This window comes from Orycteropus afer, unplaced genomic scaffold (genome assembly GCF_000298275.1).
Source record: "Orycteropus afer afer isolate SDZICR_OR568_19922 unplaced genomic scaffold, OryAfe1.0 scaffold00037, whole genome shotgun sequence".
In the NCBI taxonomy this organism is placed as follows: domain Eukaryota; kingdom Metazoa; phylum Chordata; class Mammalia; order Tubulidentata; family Orycteropodidae; genus Orycteropus; species Orycteropus afer.
Window position 1 is genome coordinate 1,393,314 of NW_006921624.1, and position 22,179 is coordinate 1,415,492.

Consider the following 22,179-nt stretch of genomic DNA (forward strand, 5'->3'; position numbering starts at 1 on the left):
CTGTGTCTGCTAATTAATGTATTTATCTCAATGAATGCAAATCAGCCAACTGCTACATTTTGGCTACCAGGAAGATTACTTTTCTGGTCATACCATCTCAGCTTAACTTGACCTAGGATCTTAAAGGAGCTCTGGTGCATAGTGCCTAAGGTACTTGACTGCTAGCTAACCAGAAGGCTGGCAGTTCAAATCCACCAGCCACTCCTCAGAAGGAAGGTTTGGTGATCTACTTTTGTAGTGATAACGCCCCAGAAACCCAAGGAGGGGTCGCAGTGAGTCAGATCCAACTCGACAGCAGTGAGTTTGGTGTTTTTTTTTTTTTTGGCCCAGTACTTCAAAGGATTATTAGCTTTTTGTTTGAAATGAGATACTTTTCTTCTGTAAAGTTTGTTTCTTTTTAATCAACAACACGCTTTGGGCTCCACACTTAGATTTGAAGCTAATCGTAAATTAGCCTTTTCAAAGGTTGTTTTTCTTCTTTCTTGCAGTTGTGTTCCAGACAACAAATCTCCAGCATCTTCGCCATATTGACTCTGAGCTGTCAGGGGATTCAGGCTTATGAGGAGGTTCTGTCACACAAAACAGTGTCTGGTGAAGACGACAAGAAAGAGAGGAAAGGATCGGAAAAAGAAGCTAAAATACTGTAGAAAATCATGGTAGGTTATTTATTTATATTTCCTTAATTTAGTTATAAAAGATTTCAGGAGTCTAAACTTAAAAGTGTTAACAGTGAGAGTAAGTGCAAGAACAGTGGTGTTAATTTTTGGCTCTAGTGCATTAGATAAAGAAGGCACTTTATGTAAGCAAAGGAAATGAGTTCAGATTTATTATGAGCCCTTTAAACCACAAGATGGAGCCCCATGAGCCTGTAGGCTATAAAGTATTAAAAACAAAGGAGGGAATGCGCATGAATAATATTTTCTAATAAAACTGACATTATCAGACCAATACAAATTGCTAGGTGACCTTGAGTTCAAAATTAGGTAGTTTTTCCTCTAGTCTTCTACCTGAAGTTCAGTTTTTACCCTTAAAAATTAAAAATCTTGAACCAATACTGTAATCAGTGATATGAATGTTATAGGAATTTATAAAATGTGGGAGTGTTAAAGCAAGTCATATTTTTCAGATGGCTTTAAAATAATAAGGTTGGGTGTTCGGTGTATCAGGAGCACTGAAATGAACATCAAGAAAACCTTGATTTTTGTGGAGAGAGTTCAGACTTGAATTGCATTTGTGATGTTAGATGAGTCTTATAACCTCTGGTGCCTAGCATTTTAATTAGTAAAATGTGCAGATTTTTTTCCTTCAGTACTTTGGTTCTGGAGAATATTGTGTGAGTTTTTCTCCTAAGTATAAGTGAGAAAAGATTTATAAAAGATATATAAGTGGGAGAAAAACACAAAAAGATTAGTCATCGGTATGTTTAGAATATGTTGTTTAGAAAGCCTGATGGTGTTTCTTGAAATGATACTTGATTTAAAAAATTGTGATAAGGATTAATAAATAACTAGTTCACTTGCTCTTTACGAAAGAAATTTAACTATATTTTAGTACTGAATGGTGGGAAAGAAATGTTAATTTGGGATTTTATCTGTCATTGTGTTTATGGTAAGATATGAAACAACCCCACTCTTACTTTTATTTCTTCCCATGTGAATTATTTACCCCTTCAACTCATTTATCTGTTATACTCTTGATATGTTTTAATTTAATGTTTTATATATATTATTTGCATTAAAAAAAACAAAACAAAACACTGCCATTGAGTTGATTCTAACTTACTGTGCCCCATAGGATTTCCAAGGCTGTAAATTTTTATGGAGATTGCCATACCTTTCTCCTACAGAGGATCTGGTGGGTTAGAATTGCCAGCCTTTTGGTTCACAGCCAAGCACTTAACCACTATACCACCAGGATTCCTTATTATTTGTCATAGTTGATGAAAATTCCTACCTTAGTCTATTCTTCAGATTTTCTGATGTAGAAATTATGTATTTTTATATAATGGTTGAATTTTTCCAATGCTTGTAATCCTTTAAATCTTAGATCTCCAATTTGTGTGAGAATTAAATTATGTTTCTGCATAGTTCTTCTAATTTTAGTATTTAAGTTAAAAAAATCCATTGACACTTATTAATAGGTAATTAGGATCCTGTCCAATTTTTTTTTTCTAATACCATTTATTCAGTTCTTCCATTTACCTTTGTTTTATGATGCCTGACCTGTCACATACAACAGGCTCTTAGATTTAATGTTCTTGGATGTAACATTAGCAGTCTGTATTATTTTGTGAGAAAAACCAAAGGTTCATGTTATGTGGTAATATGTAATTTTACTAAGTTGAGGCCAGTGTGTTGGACTGAACAGCTTAGCTAGTGTATGCGTCTAGCTACAAACTTAGCATTCCAACTTATATGACTCTTCTTTTCATGTTCCTTGATCTTATGAAGTGATTAGAAAGTGTGTTTATTTGTGGTAGAAGGTTCTAGTTGGAAAATTGGTAATGAAAGTTGAGCAAGAAAGATACAGAGATGTTTTTTATGTGGAATTGGGGGTGGGGAGCTTTATTACTGATTTTAGTCCTGTATTTGTATAATGATTTGAGGATTTCAAAGGACTGCATCCTTTTTCAGTGTGCTTACTTTTATAGGGAACAATGTTATTGCAGCATTAGTTTGCTGGTTTCCAAACTAATATGATTTTACATAGTGATACTCAAACAAAAACAAAACAAAAAGGGCAAGACTGATAAAAGATTGCCAGTGTTTTATTTTTCAATAATAACTTTAAAGCAAAATATTTACCATCTATTTAGTACATAATTTCATGTAACTAAAGACACTGTAAACCATCCTTTATATTGAATACTTAGGCTTTATGGAAAATTCACCAAGTTATCCTTATTTATTTTGCTGCATACTGGTATAAACATCTTCATGGTATTTGTAAATTTGGAATTATTTCAGTGTTTTTGATGTGTGGCTTAAGATGGTAAAGGAAATACTCAATTAAATTCTCATGAAATTCATTGTATTTCTGGGCTCTTGCTTGCTCCATGCATTCTGCACTGGCATGTCAATTTAATTATTGCTTTTGTTTTGTTTTGTTTTAATATTTTGTTTCACTGCTAGTCCCTCTTTGTTGAGTATATTTTGATATTTTCATTTCTATCCCCTCCCCAAATGAGCTTTTCAAATTATTGTTAATGAGTTTTAAGTAGGTAAGTGAATCCTGAAGGGATTTTGAGAATGGAATAAATCTGTAACTTGGGAAGTTGATATTTTTGCACTATTTATTTTCCCCATCTTGGAATTTGGAATTCCTCTCACTAATCTATTTTAAAAATAAAACCTTGCACCAAAGGTTCTAATGCTAAATAACAGTATTCTAATGTGTAATGCATATTTTTCTGTAGTGTTTAAATTTAACGTTGTGTTTTATATTATTACTGTATTATGAAATTTTAGTTTTTCAAGATAGAAAAGTCTCTAGCAGTTTGGGTATCATGAGTCACCACCATACATTTCTAGAATTATCTTGAAGCTAGGAAGTGTCTTGTTTCTCACAGATGATGTGTGACATAGATAACCCTTTTTGAAGTGGTATTCAGAATGCATGAGTGCAGCTAAAATATAGCATATATGCAATGCTGAGTGTAACCTGGGGGAACTTTGACCAAAACATGAATGAATGATCTCTAATTCTGGTTTGGAGTTCATTAGACTTTTATTTTCCATTCCTGAGCAATTTTTTAGTTGCTTCCATATGAACTATTGCACAATCTTTGGACAATTAATGCTATGAACAGACTTAAATATATTTAACCATAATCCTTTTTTGGTGACATTTATTTTGTTGAAGTAACACTTTTTCCTTCTGACAGAGATCTATTCGATCTTTTGCCAATGATGATCGCCATGTTATGGTGAAACATTCAACAATTTACCCATCTCCAGAGGAACTTGAAGCTGTTCAGAATATGGTGTCTACTGTTGAATGTGCTCTTAAACATGTCTCAGATTGGCTGGATGAAACAAACAAAGGCACAAAAACAGAGGGTGAGACAGAAGTGAAGAAAGATGAGGCCATAGAAAACTATTCCAAGTGAGTGTGACCTGAAACCTTTGTGATGCTTCACTGTTGTGTATGGAAAAGCCTGGGGGTCCTGGATTAAGTTTGGTAATGTTTTCGTTGGGTTTTCTCATACATGACTGTAATCAGGAAGTAAATGTTACGTGGATTCTTTCTGAGAAAATTTGAAAAGAAAGCAAGAAAAGAATAATGAATAGAGCTATAAAAAGAAGATAGAGTGTTTAGGATCCCTTTTGGGAGTACACCAAGCCCTTTAAAATCTTCATGTTTGAGAAGATTATGATATTTCATCTTTTTCCTATGTTGGTTTAATTTCCTAAATTTTAAAATAAATAACAGTGTTTTTGATCTATGTGTTTAGAAATTTAGTGAAGAACAAAGAGTGCAGAAAAATGTATTTTAATGATTATTTTTGAAGGGAGACTGTGTAATAAAGCTGGACCAGGAGTCAGGATACTGAAATGTTATGCTGCTAATTGCTTCTAACAGTGCTTTTGGGCAAATTGTTTAGTTTACTTGTTCTTGAGTGTCTTCACAAGGAAGTTGTCATTGAATGTTAATACTGAAACTTAAAATTACCCAGATGCACCACATGCTGTTTACCTGGCTAGTAATGCTCTTCTTCCTCTGCTTCTTTTGAATGTTTATTCATTCTTTAAGGGTCAACTCAGAAGTGATCTTCCCTCTATGTTGTTGTTGTTAGGTGCCATTGAGGCTCCTCTGACTGATAGCAGAATAAAATACTGCCCGGTCTGTGCCAGCCTCACAACGCTTGCTATACCTGATCCCATCGTTGCAGCCACTGTGTCAGTCTACCTTGTTGAGGGCCTTCCCCTTTTTCGTTGATCCTCCACTTTACCGAGCATGATATCCTTCTCCAGAGAATGGTCCCTTTTGACAACATGACTGAAGTAGGTGAGATGAAGTTTGGCTGTTTTCTCTTCCAAGGAGCATTCTGGCTGCACTTCTTCCAGGACAGGTTTGTTAGGTAAAAGCATCAGTTCTTCTTCGGTCTTCCTTATTCATTGTCTCACATGCATATTAGGTGATTAAAAATAACATGGTTTGGGTTAGGTGCACCTTAGTCTTCAAGGAGACATCTCTGTTCTTTAGCACTCAAAAGAGATCTTTAGCAGGAGATTTGCCCAGTGCAGTACGTCGTCTGATGTCTTGACTGCTGCTTTCATTGGTATTGATTGTAGAACTAAGTAATATGAAGTCTTTGACAACTTCAGTCTTTTCTCCATTTATTGTGATGCTGCTAATTGGTCCAGTTGTGAGGATTTTTTATTTCTTTATGTTGAAGTGTAATCCAAACTGCAGACTATAGTCTTCAATATTCATCAGTAAGTGCTTCAAGTCATCCTCACTTTCAGCAAGCAACATTGGGTCATCTGCGTATCGCATGTTTTTAATGAGTCTCCTTCCAATCCTGATACCACGTTCTTCTTCATATAGTCTCACTTCTCGGATTATTTGCTCAGCATACAGATTGACTAAGTATGGTGAAAGGATACAGCCCGGACACACTCCCTTCCTGATTTTAAACCATGCCATATCCCCTTGTTTTGTTCGAATGACAGCCTCCTGGTCTATGTACAGGCTCCTCATGAGTACAATTAAGTGTTCTGGAATTCCCATTCTTCTCAGTGTTATGCATAATTTTCTACAATCCTCACAATCAAATGCTTTTGCATAGTCAGTGAAACACAAGTAAACATCTTTCTGGTATTCTTTGCTTTGAGCCAAGATCCATCTGACATCAGCAATGATATTCCTTGTTCCACGTCCTCCTCTGAATCAAGCTTGCATTTCTGGTAGTTCTGTCAGTATACTGCTGCAACCTTCTTTGAATTATCTTCAGTAAAATTTTACTTGCATGTGATTAATATCACATATTATTCGATAATTTCCCCATTTTGTGGGATCACCTTTCTTTGGAATGGGTGCAGATATGAATCTCTTCCAGTTAGTTGGCCAGGTAGCTGTCTTCCAAATGTCTTGGCACAGCTGAGTGAGTGCCTCCAGCATGGCATCCATTTGTGAAACATGTCAATGGGTATCCCATCAATTCATAGAGCCTTGTTTTTCGCCAATTCCTTTGGTGCAGCTTCTACTTTTTCCTTCAGTACATTGGTTCTTGAACATATGCTGCCTTCTAAAACAGATGAACGTTGACCAGTTCTTTTTGGTACAGTGACTCTGTATGTTCTTTCTATCTTCTTTTGATGTTTCCTGCATCATTCAATATATTGCCCATAGAATCTTTTAATACTGCAACTTGAGTCTTAAATTTCCTCTTTAGTTCTTTCAGCTTGAGAAACGCCTAGCCTGTTCTTCCCTTTTGGTATTCTAACTTATCACATTTCATTGTAATAATTGACTTTGTCTTCTCAATCAGCTCTTTGAAATCTTTTGTTCAGCTCTTTTATCTTGTCATTTCTTCCATTTGCTTTAGCTACTTTCCGTTCAAGGGCAAGTTTCAGAGTCCCTTCTGACATCCATTTTGGTCTTTTCTTCCTTTCTTGTCTTTTTAATGACCTTTTGTGTTCTTCATGGGTAATGTTCTTTATGTCATGCCACAATGCCTCTGGTTTTTGGTCATTGGTATTCAATGCATCAGATCTGTTCTTTAGATTGTCTCTAAATTCAGGAGGGATGTAATCAAGGTCCTATTTTGGCTCTTGTGGACTTGTTTTAATTGTCTTCAACTTTAGCTTGAACTTGTATATGAGCAGTGGATGGTCTGTTCCACAGACAGCTCCTGGCCTTGTTTTGGCTGAAGATACTGAGCTTGTCCATCGCCTTTTGCCACGGATGTCATCACTCTGATTCCCATGTACCCCATCTGGTGAAGTCCATGTGTATAGCTGCTGTTTGTGTTGTTGAAAAAAGGTATTTGCAATGAATAAGTCTTTGGTCTCGCAAAATTCTGTCATGTAACCTCCAGCATTATTTTTATCACCAAGACCATATTTTCCAACTACTGGTGATTCTTCTTTGCTTTCAACTTTTGCATTCCAATCACCAGTGATAACACATCTTGATTGCATGTTCAATCAATTTCAGACTGCAAAAGTTGGTAAAAATCTTCAATTTCCTCATCCTTGGCTTTTGTGGTTGGTGTGTAAATTTGAGTGATACTAGTATTAACTTAGGAGCTCAGGTAGAATAGTGCCTAAGGCACTTGACTGCTAACCAGAAGGCTGGCAGTTCAAACCCACCAGCCACTCCTCGGAAGGAAGGTTGGGCAATCTACTTCCGTAGTGATACCGCGTTGGAAACCTAAGGAGGGGTCGCTATGAGTTGGGTCCGACTCAACAGCACGTAACAACAATAATAGCAGTATTAACTGTTCTTCCTTGTAGGTGTATGGATATTATCCTATCACTGACAGCATTATACTTGAGGATAAATCTTGGTACATTCTTTGTGATGATGAATGGCAAGCCGTTCCTCTTTAATTTGTCATTCGTGGCATAGTAGATCATAGATTGTCTGCTTCAAAATGGCTAAAACCAGTCCATTTCAACTCATTAATGCCTAAGATATCGATCTTCATGCATTCCATTTCATTTTTGACAACTTCCAATGTTCCTAGATTCATACTTTGTACATTCCATGTTGCGATTACCACTGGCTGTTTGCAGTTGTTTCTTCTCATCTTGAGTTGTACCGCATCAGCAAATGGAGGTCCTGAAAGCTGTGCTCTATCCATGTCATTAAGGCTGGCTCTACTCTGAGGAGGCAGCTCTTCCCCTGTTGTATTTTGAGTATCTTCTGACCTGAGGGGCTCATTTTCTGACACTATATCGGACAGTGTTTCAGAGCTATTCATAAAGTTCTCCAGGAGTTTATCAAATGGTATTTCACTCCTATTCATAAGGGTTTCACAGGCCAATTCTTTGAGAGGTGGATGCCTCTTCCTTCTTCTGAGTCTGTCTTAGCAACCACCACAGTACAACAAACTGATGGACAAGTTCATCTCCCTTAGTTGTTCCAAAGCGCTCCACTCACTTCCCAGTCTCCCTCAGCCACTCCGAATTCTCTGTGCCACCTCATTTCCTTCCCTCTGTATCTCACCCATACTCTTAACACCTATTTCTTGGCTCCATATCTATCCCCAGACTCTTCCCCTCCAATGCTATATAGTGCTTCCACTGTAGTATTTATTCATTCCACCATATCTGTCTCCCACAGCTCTTCCTCTTCTCCCAGTGGGACCTTCTAGAGTAGTTTCATCATACCCTTTGCATACAGGTATATGCAATATGGTGGGTTTTTTTTTTTTTTTTTTTGAGAGTAAGTTTTAAATTTTTTATTCAATTTCTTAATTATTCCTGATGCTTAGCACAAGGCTTGACACAAATACCATGTGCTTAAAAATTATTTTTAAATTTCTAAGTTTTAGTCAGTTAAAAACTCTGTTTCTAAGATTTTTTTTAATGAAAATAGTAATATAACTATGATGAAATTTCTTTAAGTGATTTATTCTTTGTAAATAAAGTAATTTTCAAACTAACTTAGATAAAGTTTCTTGTGTCTGGAAAGATTATATTTGTGATGGAAAGAAAATACACATTGAAGGCAGCCAAATTCCGGTCTACCACTTACTAGTTTTATGGCCTTAGACAGCTACTTAATCACCTCCTGTATGCTTTCATGGCATATGTGTCTCTGGTTGTAGGACTTAATCACACTAAACTTGTCTTCTCTGTATCTCCATAAAATCATAAGTTGTATAATGGCAGGGACTTTGTCTACCTTGATGATTCCCAGAATCTGGCACAATGCACAGCATGTAGTAAATGTTTATTGTGTATCTGTGGAGTGAGTAAAGTCCTTAATGGGAGGAAAGTAGACCTTTCAACAATTACAGTATTCTAAAAAATTAAGAAACCTTGTTAAATGGTTAAAGTGCTCAGCTGTTAACTTAAAGGTCAGGGGTTTGAACCCAGCAGTGCCTCTGCAGGAGAAAAGACCTGCTGATCTGCTCCTGTAGATTACCCACTGCTGTTGCGTTGATTCTGACTCATAGTGACCCTATAGGACAGAGTAGAACTACCTCATAGGACTTCTAAGGTTAAATCTTTATGAAAGCAGACTGCCACATCTTGCTTCCATAGAGTGGCTGGTGGGTTCAGACCTGACCTTTTGGTTAGCTGATGAGTGCTATAACCACTGTGCGCCAGTGTTCTTCCTGTAAAGATTATAACTTTGGAAACCCTGTGGGGAAGTTCTTCTCTGTCCTGTAGGGTTGCTATGAGTTGGAATCAACTTGGCGGCATGCAATGGCAGTGACAATGGTTCTAAAAGATTGAAATGGTAATAGTAGTGATTAGCGAGATGAAGCTGAAAGGGTATGGTGCAGTACTGGTTAAGGCATTTGGCTGCTAACTAAAAGGTTGTTGGTTTGAACCCATCAGCCCCTCTGTGGAAAAAGGACGAGGCAGTCTGCTTCTGTAAAGATTTTACAGGCTTGGAACCCAGTGGGGGTCACCAAGAGTCAGAACTGACTCAGTGGCAGTGAGTTTGTTTTTGAAGCTTAAAGTTACTGTTTGGAGCAGTGACACTATGACTGGAATAAATAACTTAATTTGAAAGATAAGCTTACTTGACTGTATTATATTGATAGGGTTCAACACATTACTTTAGCTACAATTTGTAAATGGAGGATAGAGATTACAGATTTTTTTTTCTTCTTCCAGTTTCCAATTCTAAATCAGTATGACAAAGTAGATAGAAAATAATGGGAAAATATTGATAAATCAGTTTACTTCAGTGAAGGATAGTGTAACCTTTTCATCTTCAGATCTATCATCTGGGACAGTTTTCTACTGAAGAAGAGAATTCCTTGATTTTGTTAACTTTTTACAACAAATTCATACATTGTAGCTAGTCAAATTTTTATCAGTTTGAAGGTTCTTGGCTATAATTCCATTCTTCTCAAATATTTAGGATGGTTTAAAAAATTTGTAATGGAAAATTTGGGGTACATATCATTTAGTAAAAGTATCCAGCAATCTGTCTGCCTGTCTGTAGATACCTGGGTCCTTTGCAGGTTAAATAGTCATGCACTCCATATTTAGATTGCACTTGGGTGCATATTCATGCCTTTCTAATAATCTTTCTTCTCAGGGCTGGCAGACTTGGAAGGCATTCCCTTAGACTTTCCCTTAGCTAGATGAGGTCACTGAACTTTAAAGGTTTTTTAAAAGCTAATGTGCTCCTCCACACTTTTGCTTGGATTTTTAAATATAGCTGTATGTGTGGCTGTCTGAACAGTCACAGGTTGAGCACTTGTCTGTGATTCTTCTGATATGGTAAATAAAATCAGGAGTGCAGATTGATTCTGTTCTTATTATGTATAAAACAGGCAGGCTCGTCTTCCAAAAACAAAATTGTGTTCAGTTAATGTATTGAGCTCCTGATGTGCATTACAAAGCATTATGAAAGGCACAAAGATGAATGAAGGATAGCTTATATTTATTGAGCATCTTCTATTGCCAGGCACTGTTAGGAAACTTATGCCTGTGTTCTCTTATTTTACCAATTACTCTGTTTTATAGAAAACAAAGTGACTCAAAAGTCAAATGAATTGCACAGGTTCCCGCAGTTTGCAATATTAGGAATATTAGGGCTCTGTTCTTAATTTAGGAGTCCTTGAGCGGCACCAGTGGTTAAGCACTTGGCTAGTAACTGAAAGGTTAGTTGTTTGAATCCACCTAGTGGTACCTAGGTGTTTCATTCTGTTGTACATAGGGTTACTATGAGTCAGAACTAACCTGACAGCAACTAACAAAAGTGGCTCCTCAGAACGGCTTGGTAAATATACTTCCAAAATATCATAACCATTGAAAACTCTGTGGTGCACAGTTCTGTTCTGAAACACATGGGGTAGCCATGAATCAGAATTGACTCAGTGACAGCTGATTGATTGTTAGTTACTTCTTAATTTAAGAAATTGCCTATATATGAGTAACTTTTTTTTTTTTTTTAAGTTCATTATTCAAATTTAGGTCTGTTTCAGTTAGGACTTAGTTTTTCCATGTTGTTAAATCATGCTGTCTTGTATATATGGGAAGATAAAACTAAGTGTATCATAACTATAATTTGAATTTGATAAGCTAGCTAATACTAGCTATCATTTATTGAGTGCTAGATATTATACTAGATTAATTCTCAACATTTTTTTACAACAAACTAGTTTCTGTTAATACTATCACCCTTCCTTCAGTTTTACTTATGAAATTTCTAATGTTTTAAATTTACTATGAACAAAGAGTGGCTCAGAATTGTTAACAAACTTTAACTTATTTAAGGTCACTGAACCTTAAGTGTGTGGTGGAGCTAGGATTCATATTCAGGTCTTTCTGACCCCTGACACAGTTTCTTTATCATCTGTGCTTCAAACTTCTAAGAATAAAACATGAAAATAAAGAGCAGGGAGAAATTGTATACTGGTTCTGGGGATCAGAAAAAGTTTTATGAAGAGGGTAGCATTGGATTAGGCTCAATGGAAGAGGAAGATTTTAACCGACAGTGAAAGTAGAAGGAAAAATAAATCTCAGCAAAGAATGTCGATGTGAGAAATTATGTTGACTGTTTAAGGAATGATAGGTAATGTTTGAGCTATTAATATATGTCAAATCAGGACTCAGTTATTTACTTAAATGATAGTACCACTCTCAGAGGAAGGTGTTACTCCTTTTCTTCTTACAGTTGTTGTTAGGTGCCATTGAATAGGTTCTGACTCTTAGCAGCCCTATATACAATAGAACTAAACACTACCCCGTCCTATGTCATCCTCACAATCATGGCTATATTTGAGTCCATTTTTGTGGCCACTGTGTCAACTCTTATTGTGGAAGGTCTTCTTTTTCACTGGCCCTCTACTTTACCAAGCATGATGTCCTTATCCAAGGGCTGATTCCTCTTGATAACATGTCCAAAGTACATGAGATGAAGTCTTGCTCTCTTCACTTCTAAGGAACATTCTGGCTGTTCTTCCAAGATAGATTTGTATGTTCTTCTTGCAGCCCATGGTATATTTAATATTCTTTGTCATCACCATAATTCAAAATCGTCATTCAAAGCCATCAATTCTTCTTCAGTCTTTTTTATTCTTTGTATAGCTTTCACATGCATACAAGGCTATTGAAAATACTTTGACTTGGGTCAGACGCAACTTAGTCTTCAAGGTGACATCTTTGCTTTTTCAACACTTCTTAAACAGGTCTTTTGCAGAAGATTTGCCCAATATATCGTTGGACTTCTTCACTAGTGCTTCCATGGGTGTTGACTGTAGATCCCAGTAAAATGAAATATTTGACAAAGTCAGTATTTTCTCCATTTATCCTGATACTGCTTATTGGTCCAGTTGTGAGGATTTTTGTTCTCTTTATGTTGAGGTAAAGGAGCTCTATTGAGTATAATCTATCCTGAAAAATGTAGTCTTTGATCTTTATCAATAAGTGCTTCAAGTCTTCTTCATTTTTAGCAAGGAAGATTGTGTCATCTACATACTGCAAGTTATTAATGAGTCTTCCTCCAATCCCAATAACATGTTCTTCTTCATATAGTCCAGCTTCTTGGATTTTTTGCTCAGCATACAGATTGAAGTATAATGAAAAGATGCAACCCTGACATAAACCTTTCTTGATTTAAAACCACATAGTATCCCCTTGCTCTGTCTGAATGACTGTCTCTTGATCTATGTATAAGTTCCTTATGAGCACAACTAAATGTTCTGGAATTCCCAATCTTAGCAGTGTTATCCATAATTTGTTATGATCCATGCAGTCTAATGCCTTTGCATAGTCAATAAAATACGGGTAAACATCTTTCTGATATTCTTAGCTTTCAGCCAAGATCCATCTGACATTAGCAATGATACTCCTTGCTCCACGTTCTCTTCTGAATCCAACTTGAATTTCTGGAAGTTCTCTGTTATTGTTATGGTGTACCTGTTTTTGAATTATCTTCAGCAAAATTTTACTTGTACATGATATTAATGATAGTGTTTGATAATTTTCACATTTTGTTGGATCACCTTTCTTTGAAATGGACACAGATGTGGATCTCTTCCAGTCTGTTGGCCATAGATGAGTGAACACTTTGAGCATTACATCCGTTTTTTGAAAGATCTCATTTGGTATTCCATCAATTCCTGGAGCTTTGTGTTTGACCAGCACCTTTGATACAGCTTAGATTTCTTCCTTTAATACCATCGGTTCTTGATCACATGTTATTTCCTGAAATAGTTGAACATTGACCAGTTTTTTTGATACAGTGACTCTGTGTATTCCTTATATCAAATTTTGATGGTTCCAGCATTGTTCGATATTTTGCCTGTAGAATCCTTCAATATTGCAACTTGAGGCTTGAATTTTTTCTTCCATTGTTTTAGCTTGAGAAATGCCATGTGTGTTCTTCCCTTCTGATTTTCTAACTCCAGGACTTTGTACATTTCACTTTAATACTTTTTCTTCTTGAACTGCCCTTTGAGATTTTTTGTTCCAGCTTTTTAACTTCATCATTTCTACTGTTTACTTCAACTACTCTGCATTCAAGAACAAGTTTCAAGTAAGTTTCTTTTCTGACATCCATTTTGATCTTTTCTTTCTAATGATCTTGTACTTTCTTCACATATGATGTCCTTGATGTTATCCCACAACTCATCTGGTCTCTGGTCCATTAGTGTTCAGTGTACCACATCTGTTTTTGAAATGGTCTCTAAATTCAAGTGGATATACTCAAGATCGTACTTTGATTCTTGTGGACTTGTTTTAGTTTTCTGAACTTCAGCTGGAACTTGCATATGAAAAATTGATGATCTCTGCAGCAGTAGGCCCCTGGCTTTGTTCTAACTTATGATATCAAGCTTCTCTATCATTTCTTTTCACAGATTAATCAATTTGATTCCTTTATATTCCATCTGGTAATGTCCATATATACAGTTGCTGTTTATATTGTTGAAAATAGGTATTTCCAATGAGTAAGTCATTGGTCTTGCAAAATTCTCTTATGGGACCTTCTGATACCATTTTTATCACTGAGGCCATGTTTTGCAATTACCAATCCTTCTTTGTTTACAACTTTCACATTCCATTCACCAGTAATTATCAATGCATCTTGATTGCATGCTTGATCAATTTCAGACTACAGAAGTTGGTAAAAATCTTAAGTATCTTCATCTTTGGCATTAATAGTGGTGTGTAAATTTGAGTAATGGTCATATTAACTGGCTTTCCTTGTAAGCATGTGGATATTACTCTATCACTGACAACATTGTACTTTAGGATAGATCTTGAAATGTTATTTTTGACAGTGAATATCAATATTCCTCTTCAATTTGTTATTCCTGTTATGGTAGACTGTATGATTGTCTAATTTGAAATGGTAAATACCAGTCCATTTCAGTCTTTAAGTGTTCCATTTCATTTTTGACAACTTCCAGTTTTCCTTGATTCATACTTTGTACATTCCACGTTCCAGTTTTTAATGGATGTTTTAGTCGTTTCTTCTCATTTTAAGCCTGGTTCTTACAAATGATGAAATAAACTCAAAGAAGTCAAATAATTTGTAGTTTGTCCAGAGTCACACAGTGTGTAACAGAGGTAGGATTTTAACCAGGACAGTGTATTCTAACTTGTATACCAGGATGCTGTGTATCTTAAGGAGCTTTGGTGGTGCACTGGTTAAGTGCTTGGTTGCTAACTGAAAGGCCAGTGGTTAGAACCTGCCCAGCCACTCCTTGGGAGAAAAGACCTTGTGATCTGCTATTCTAAAGGTTATAGCCTAGGAATCCCTATGGAGTGATTCTACTCTGTCATACAGGGACACTATATGTTGGAATCAACTTGACAGCACACATTAACAAACAACATATTTTGTGTCTTAAGTGTCCAGTGGAAAACCAAGGGAGTTGGTAGACTAAGGAGTGACATCTGAGCAATGCCTTTGGAAGGTTATTCTGGTTTCTGTATACTGTATACAGTAGATTGGAGATGGCAGGGGTTAGTCATGGCCATTGAAGAAGAGGGTATTGAATAGCCTAGATAAGAAATAACAAGAGCCTGAAAAGACACTAGTTTAAAGACATAGTTGAGAGTGGTTATAGAGGAAAAATTTATAAACTGTTATTGGATTTGGAAGGAACACGTTGGCACAACAGTTAAGTACTTGGCTGCTATCTGAAAGGTTGACGATTTGAACCTGTTAAGGAGCTCTGCCGAAGAAAGACCTGGGTGTCTGCTTTCCTAAAGATTATAACCTAGAAAACCCTGTGGGGCAGTTCTGCTCTGCCATGTGGTATCGCTGTGAGTCAAAATCGACTCGATAGCACCTCACAACAAAAAATTGGATTTGGGGAAATGAGAGAATAAGTGGACAAGGATACAAAAGAAAGAGTTATAATGACTTTAATATTAAATAATTCCCTATACTTTGTCCACTTGCTTTAAACTGCTTTTTATTTCTTTCTATACCTATACCACTTTATAGTCTTTCATTGATTTAATGTTTATTGAATCCATAAGGTCAGCCAGGCACAGAACCAGTGGCTGGATTATATAACTTCTTATCTCCACTGCCACAGTTTGTTTCTTTCCCATCTCCAATTCATTCTCAGCTCTGCTGATTTTGCCCAACTGCTGATTGGCTCCCTCTAGAATGGCTTTTTTCTATTTAACCAAATCAAGACTGCTGAAGTCACAATTTCAGGTTGCTATGCTTGACCTAGGAGCTCTGGTAGCATAGTGCCTAAGGCACTTGACTGCTCACTAGAAGGCTGGCAGTTCAAACCCGCCAGCCACTCCTCGGAAGAAAAATTGGGCAATCATACTTCCGTAGTGATACTGCCTCGGAAACCCAAGGAGGGGTCGCTGTGAGTCGGGGCCGACTCTATGGCAAACAACAACAACAACAACAATGCTTGACCTATCTAATTTTCACCTGTCACTCTTCTGAACTTCCTAAATAAATGTAAAAAACCTCAATAGTGTAGTCAGACAAAATGGGTCTGTATTTTATTCTTTATGAACTGAAACATTAGTTGGCTTTTCTTAGGGTCCCATTCCTTGTCTTTCAAATGTGGCTTTTGAAATACTTGTCATGAATTTGTTCTCACAGTTACTTTTTCTTCTCCTTCTAAGGCGATTTTTGGGTACTTAATCTCAAGTGATTTGTATTGTTCCTTAGCCGTAGTGTAAGCCTCTGGCGCGGAGACATTGTCTAGATCTCGCTGAGTATGCTTCCCTACTCCAGTTCTTGCTTACTTGCTGAATGAATGCTAATGTTAGTTAACATTGTCACTTATGATTAAGGGGAATGAACTTTTAGAATTAAAATTAAGGATAGATTGTTAACATTTTGTTGTGCACCATTCATGACTTGATGTTCTTTGACTGTTTGTTCTTTCAACTACTACTGGATTTGGAATGTGTATACTGGCAGATTATATTTAGTCTATTTGTTCCTTCCCCCTTCAGCTCTTATTTTTACCACATTATTCTGCTTTCTACATAAGCTTTTGTGGATTCCTAGAATGATATAGCCATTTTACGGTTGTGGATACTGAGCCAGCAGGAACCGTCAGGAGTGGAATCCAGGTCTTTTAGATTCCTACTGTGATGTTCTTTCTCAGTATACCATGGCATTCATGTTATTTAATTCATATTATTTAATATTACTGTTAAATAATTTAAATTTAATATTACTATTAAATTTAATATTACTATTAAAAAGAGGAGAAAGTTTAGGAGACACAATTTTAAAGATGTTTACAGTGATACAGTACTTTTGGGATTTTTAACCAATATAGATGTAATAAAGAATTAAAACATCTGTTGTCTGAAATGTGCTTCCTTTTTTCCCTTGGGAAGGATAGATACTTTATGAGCCTTAAATCCCAGACTTCATTTTGTGGACTTTTGAATGTCTGGAGTTACTTATATGGCTATCTAGAAAGCACCTTTATGTATTTTAGTTTTTTTTTTTTTTTTTTTTTTAATCCTAAGTAGTGATAATTAATAGTTTGGGAAATAGGTTATAAAAGTAATCATTCAGACTTTCATTTTTAGGGATCAAGGTGGTCGGACATTGTGTGGTGTAATGAGGATTGGCTTGGTTGCAAAAGGCTTGCTGATTAAAGATGATATGGACTTGGAGCTGGTTTTAATGTGCAAAGACAAACCCACAGAGACCCTGTTAAATACAGTCAAAGATAATCTTCCCATTCAGATTCAGGTGAGTACAGTTTAATTGCACCTTTAGGAGAATTTCTGAAAAGGTGATTAGGGAGTGACCCTGATGAATTCAATAATAAGAGATTAGTAATAGTAAAGGGTTGGTACAGAAAAAAGGAGTGCCACTCATTGGGTGAGTGACTAATCATGACATTTAAAGCAAATTTCTGGTGATTAACATGCAGAACCTATTTACAAACTTAAGGTGGATATTAAGGTGTGGCCTTAATTAAACTTTTCAGGTATATTTGAGAGACTTCATATTTTCCTTTGAGACTAGGACTCATTGCATTTTAAAACTCTTGGACAGGTTGGTATAATACATTTAGGAATTGAAAGATTGAGAAGAACCTAGACAATTGAAGACTTTCATAGATGATAATTTTTAAAATGGAAGATTCAGTTAATTTAAGTGACCTCTTCTGTTAATGGAAAGTCACTATTAATTCCTTGTTTCCAAGTGTTTTCCATATTGTGATGCATTTAGAAAGTTTTAGTGTTGGGAGCTCTGGTAGCATAGTGCCTAAGGCACTTGACTGCTAACCAGAAGGCTGGCGGTTCAAACCCACCAGCCACTCCTCAGAAGGAAGGTGGGGCAATCTACTTCCGTAGTGATCCTGCCTTGGAAACCCAAGGAGCCATTGCTATGAGTCATGTCCGACTTGATGGCACATAACAACAACAACAACAACAGTGTTGGTATGCTCCCTGGAGGATGCTGCTGAAGACTGCAGGCTCCCCAGCACTGAGACTCTGGTTGCCTTAGGGCCTGCCATGCCAGCCTGGCCCAAGGGCTGATTGCATCACTGCTGTTATCATCTTTTAGTTTTAGGTCTGTGTTAACTCTAGTCTAACTGGATTACAGTTTTTTGATAATTTCATATCAGGTAGTCCTTAATGTTTATGTCACACAACTAGATGTCAGCCACACAGATGTTCCCTTTTCTTTTATTTGTATTTCTTCTAAAAGAGCTGTTTTCCAAGTAATATGAATTTTAAATGTGTTTTTATTACCTTTGTCACTGGATCATTTTCGTTCATATTCACCAACTGATTTTCAAAATTATCTCCCTGATTTTTTTTTATCTGTCTGGTAGCATAGTGTCTGGTAGCTGGCGGTTCAAACCCACTAGCCACTCCTCAGAAGGAATGTTGGGCAGTCTACTTCCGTAGTGATACCACCTCAGAAACCCAAGGAGGGGTCGCTATGAGTCAGGTCTGACTCGATGGCAAATGACAGCAACAACAATGTCATTCCTGACGTACACATTTGAGTTACTTCTTGACACATTCCCCTGTACTACATTTTTGGGGCTATTGTTTTATTTTATCATTTTGCTTTAGATCTTAAGATGTATTTTCCTAAGTGATCGGACATATTTGTCTTTTCCATTTTCAATTCTGATGGATAAATATGTTTTCTAGTCTATTATAGGGTTATGTTAGTTTTGTTTTGCTTTTACACTCTTGTGATCATTTGGCAGGGGAAAGTGGTAGGCAACATGTAGTATAGTATAGTGAATGCTGTTATTCTACAGTCTATAATAATGTAATTCTGAAAGGATCAAAAGTTGTCAGGGCAAATTGACACCAGTGCTACTCAAACAGTTTCAGAACATAGAAAACAGTGGAATCCTCCCAAATTCATTTTATGAAGCAAGCATAACCTTGATACCAAAACTAGGCAAAGATATCACTAAAAAGGAAAACTGCACACCAATATCCCTCATAACTATAGATGCAAAAATCTTCAACAAAATCTTTGACTCCAATAACATATCCGAGAAAATAATGTTACAACCAAGCGGGGTTTGTACCATGTATGCAAGGATGGTTCAACATTAGAAAAACAATCAGCATCATCCATCACATAAATAAAACAAAGGAAAAGAACCACATGATCATATCAGTTGATGCAGAAAAGGCATTTGATAAAATCCATTCCTGGTCAAAACTCAGCAAGAGAGACTGAAACCATTCCCCTTGTGAATAGGTGATGCCCTCTATTACCACTTCTATTCAACATTGTATTAGAAGTCCTAGCCAGGGCCAAAAGGCAAAAAAGGGAAATCAAAGGCATCCAAATTGGTAAGGAAGAAGTCAAACTATCCCTATTTGCTGATGATATGATCCTATATGTAGAAAACCCAAAAGACTCAGCAAAGAAACTACTGGAACTAATTGAGGGATTTAGCATTGTGGCAGGAGACAAGGTCAACATAGAAAAATCATTTGAATTCCTCTATGCCAGCAAAAAGATTGCTGAAAAAGAAATAAAGAAATCAGTACCATTTATAATAGCTACCAAAAAAATAAAATATTTGGGAACAAATCTTACCAGGGACACAAAAGACCTTTATAAAGAAAACTACAAAACACTACTTCAAGAAACCATAAGAGATCTTCATAAAACGGAGAACACACCATGCTCGTGGGTAGGAAGATTGAACATTGTGCAAATGTCAGTTCTACCCAAAGCAATCTATATATTCAAAGCAATCCCAATCCAGATCCCATCAACATTCTTTTAAGATATGGAATAACCAATCACTATTTGGAAAGGAAAGAGACCATGGATAAGCAAAGCACTTTGGAAGAAGAACAACAAAGTGAGGTCTCACACTCCCAAATCTCAAAACCTACTATACAGCCACAATGGTCAGAACAATCTGGTATAGGTACACCCACGGACACATAGATGACTGGAACAGAATTGAGAACCCAGAAATAAATCCATTGACCTATGGTCAGCTGATCTTTGACAGAGGGCTGAAATCCATTACATGGGGAAGAGATTGTCTGTTTAACAAATGGTGCTGGCAAAACTGGATATCCATTTGCAGAAAAATGAAACAAGATCTGTACCTCACACCATACACAAAAACTAAGTCCAGGTGGATCAAGACTTAAATGTGAAACCTAAAACTGTAAAGTTGCTCAAGGAAAAACTAGGGCTAAATATAGGGGCCCTAATATCAAACCCACCAGCCACTCCTCGGAAGGAAGGTTGGGCAATCCTACTTCCGTAGTGATACTGCCTCGGAAACCCAAGGAGGGGTCGCTAGGAGTCGGGGCCGACTCAACGGCACACAACAACAACAATATCCGCTATAAATAGACTATCAAGCATAACCCAAAATGCACAAACAGTGGGAGATAAACTAGATGAATGGGACCTTCTAAAAATTCAATATTTATGTGCTTCCAAAGACTTTTCCAAAGAGTCAAAAGAGAACCTACAGAATGGGAAAAAATATTTGGCAATGACATATCTAACAAGGGACTTATCTCTGAAATTTATAGAAAACTCCAATTTTCAACAACAAAAAGACAAATTATCCAATTTTAAAAAATGGGCAGAAGACATGAATAGACACTTCACCAAAGAGGTTATTCAGGTGGCAAACAAACACATGAAGAAATGTTAATGATCGTTAGCCATTAAAGAGATGTAAATCAAAACTAGAATGAGGTATCTTGCCCCAGCACTAATAGCAAAGTTCAACAAGACAGAAATAAATGCTACAAGGATGTAGAGAGGTTGGGACTGTCACACACTGCTTGTGTGACTGTCAAATGATACAACCACTGTGGAAAGCAGTATGGCGATTCCTTAAAAAGTGGAATTAGAAATACCATTTGACCCAGCAATCCCATTACTAGGTATATATCCTAAAGAAGTGAGAGCCAGGACAAGAATAGATATATGCAAACCCATGTTCATCGCAGCACTATTTACAATAGCAAAAAGTTGGAAACAACCTAGGTGTCCATCAGCTGAGGAATGGATAACTATACTAAGTATATACACACAATGGAATACTATGCAACCCTAAAGAATAATGTAGAATCTGCAAAACACCACATAACATGGATGAACTTGGAGGACGTTAGGCTGAGTGAAATAAGTCAATCACAGAAGGACATATACTGTATTAGTCTGATATTGTGAAAAGTCAAGTAAAGGTTTATATATGGAAGGAAACCTTCTTTGTTGGCTACCAGGGGAGGGGAGGGAACACTGCTAGATAGGTGGAGAGAGGTATTGATTTGGGTGAAGGGAAGGGCAGTGCACCAAATGTGAGTGATCAACATGGTGGCATTGAGGAAGAGGAAGACAGAGAAAGGTACATTGGAGATATAGACAACAAAGATGAACCCTTTTGCACATACAGTACTGTGCTGTCAGTGATGGCAAACATTGATCTACAGGTGGATAGATGGGCGGACAAGCTGAATGATTATGTATTCTATGCAGGGGTGAGTGTGCCCATGACCATGTATAGAGTTGGCAGACAATGTTTCTACAAGTGTATTTGTGTGTTCTGTAAGAATGTCTAGGTGTATAGTAGAGCCAGCAAGGGACAAGGTTGTGGTGACTTCTTGGCCATAGCCAGCTACCTGGAGGGAGTGAGTAGTTGGACCTATGGGCTGGGGACCATGGTCCCAGGGAACATCAGGCTCAATTGGCATAGCATACTACACAAAAAACTTGTTCCACATCCTACTTTGGTGAATAGTGACTGGGATCTTAAAGACTTACAAGCAGGCATGTAGATGCAATGATGGGTCTGTCCTCATGCAGAGCAAAGAAAGAAGAATGAAGAAAACAAAGATTCATGGAAACAGTTTTTCCAAGCAACTGGTAGACCATATGGTTCTCAGCCTATACGACTTTGAGACCAGAAGAGCTAGATGGTGCCTGGCTACCGCTGCCAGCCACTTGAAGGGGGGTTCTGTGTAGGAGATCCTGGATAGAGTGGGAGAACAATGTGGCACAAAACTCAAAATTATTGAGAAAAAAAAAAAAGACCATGAGACTATGGCCCCTAGCTGTCCT

At 37.0% G+C, this 22,179-nt stretch overlaps 1 protein-coding gene across 1 annotated transcript in view; it reads left to right on the forward strand.

Annotated features, from left to right (window-relative positions):
* The first annotated feature begins 3,889 nt into the window (after positions 1-3,889).
* The window catches only part of LOC103193420 (spermatid perinuclear RNA binding protein), an 83,538-nt gene continuing 65,248 nt past the window's right edge, over positions 3,890-22,179 (forward strand). The window contains exons 1-2 of the mRNA XM_007936622.2: positions 3,890-4,104; positions 17,175-17,340. Coding sequence (XP_007934813.2) covers positions 3,923-4,104; positions 17,175-17,340 — 348 coding nt within the window. The 5' untranslated portion in view covers positions 3,890-3,922. The remainder of the gene's footprint in view (positions 4,105-17,174; positions 17,341-22,179) is intronic.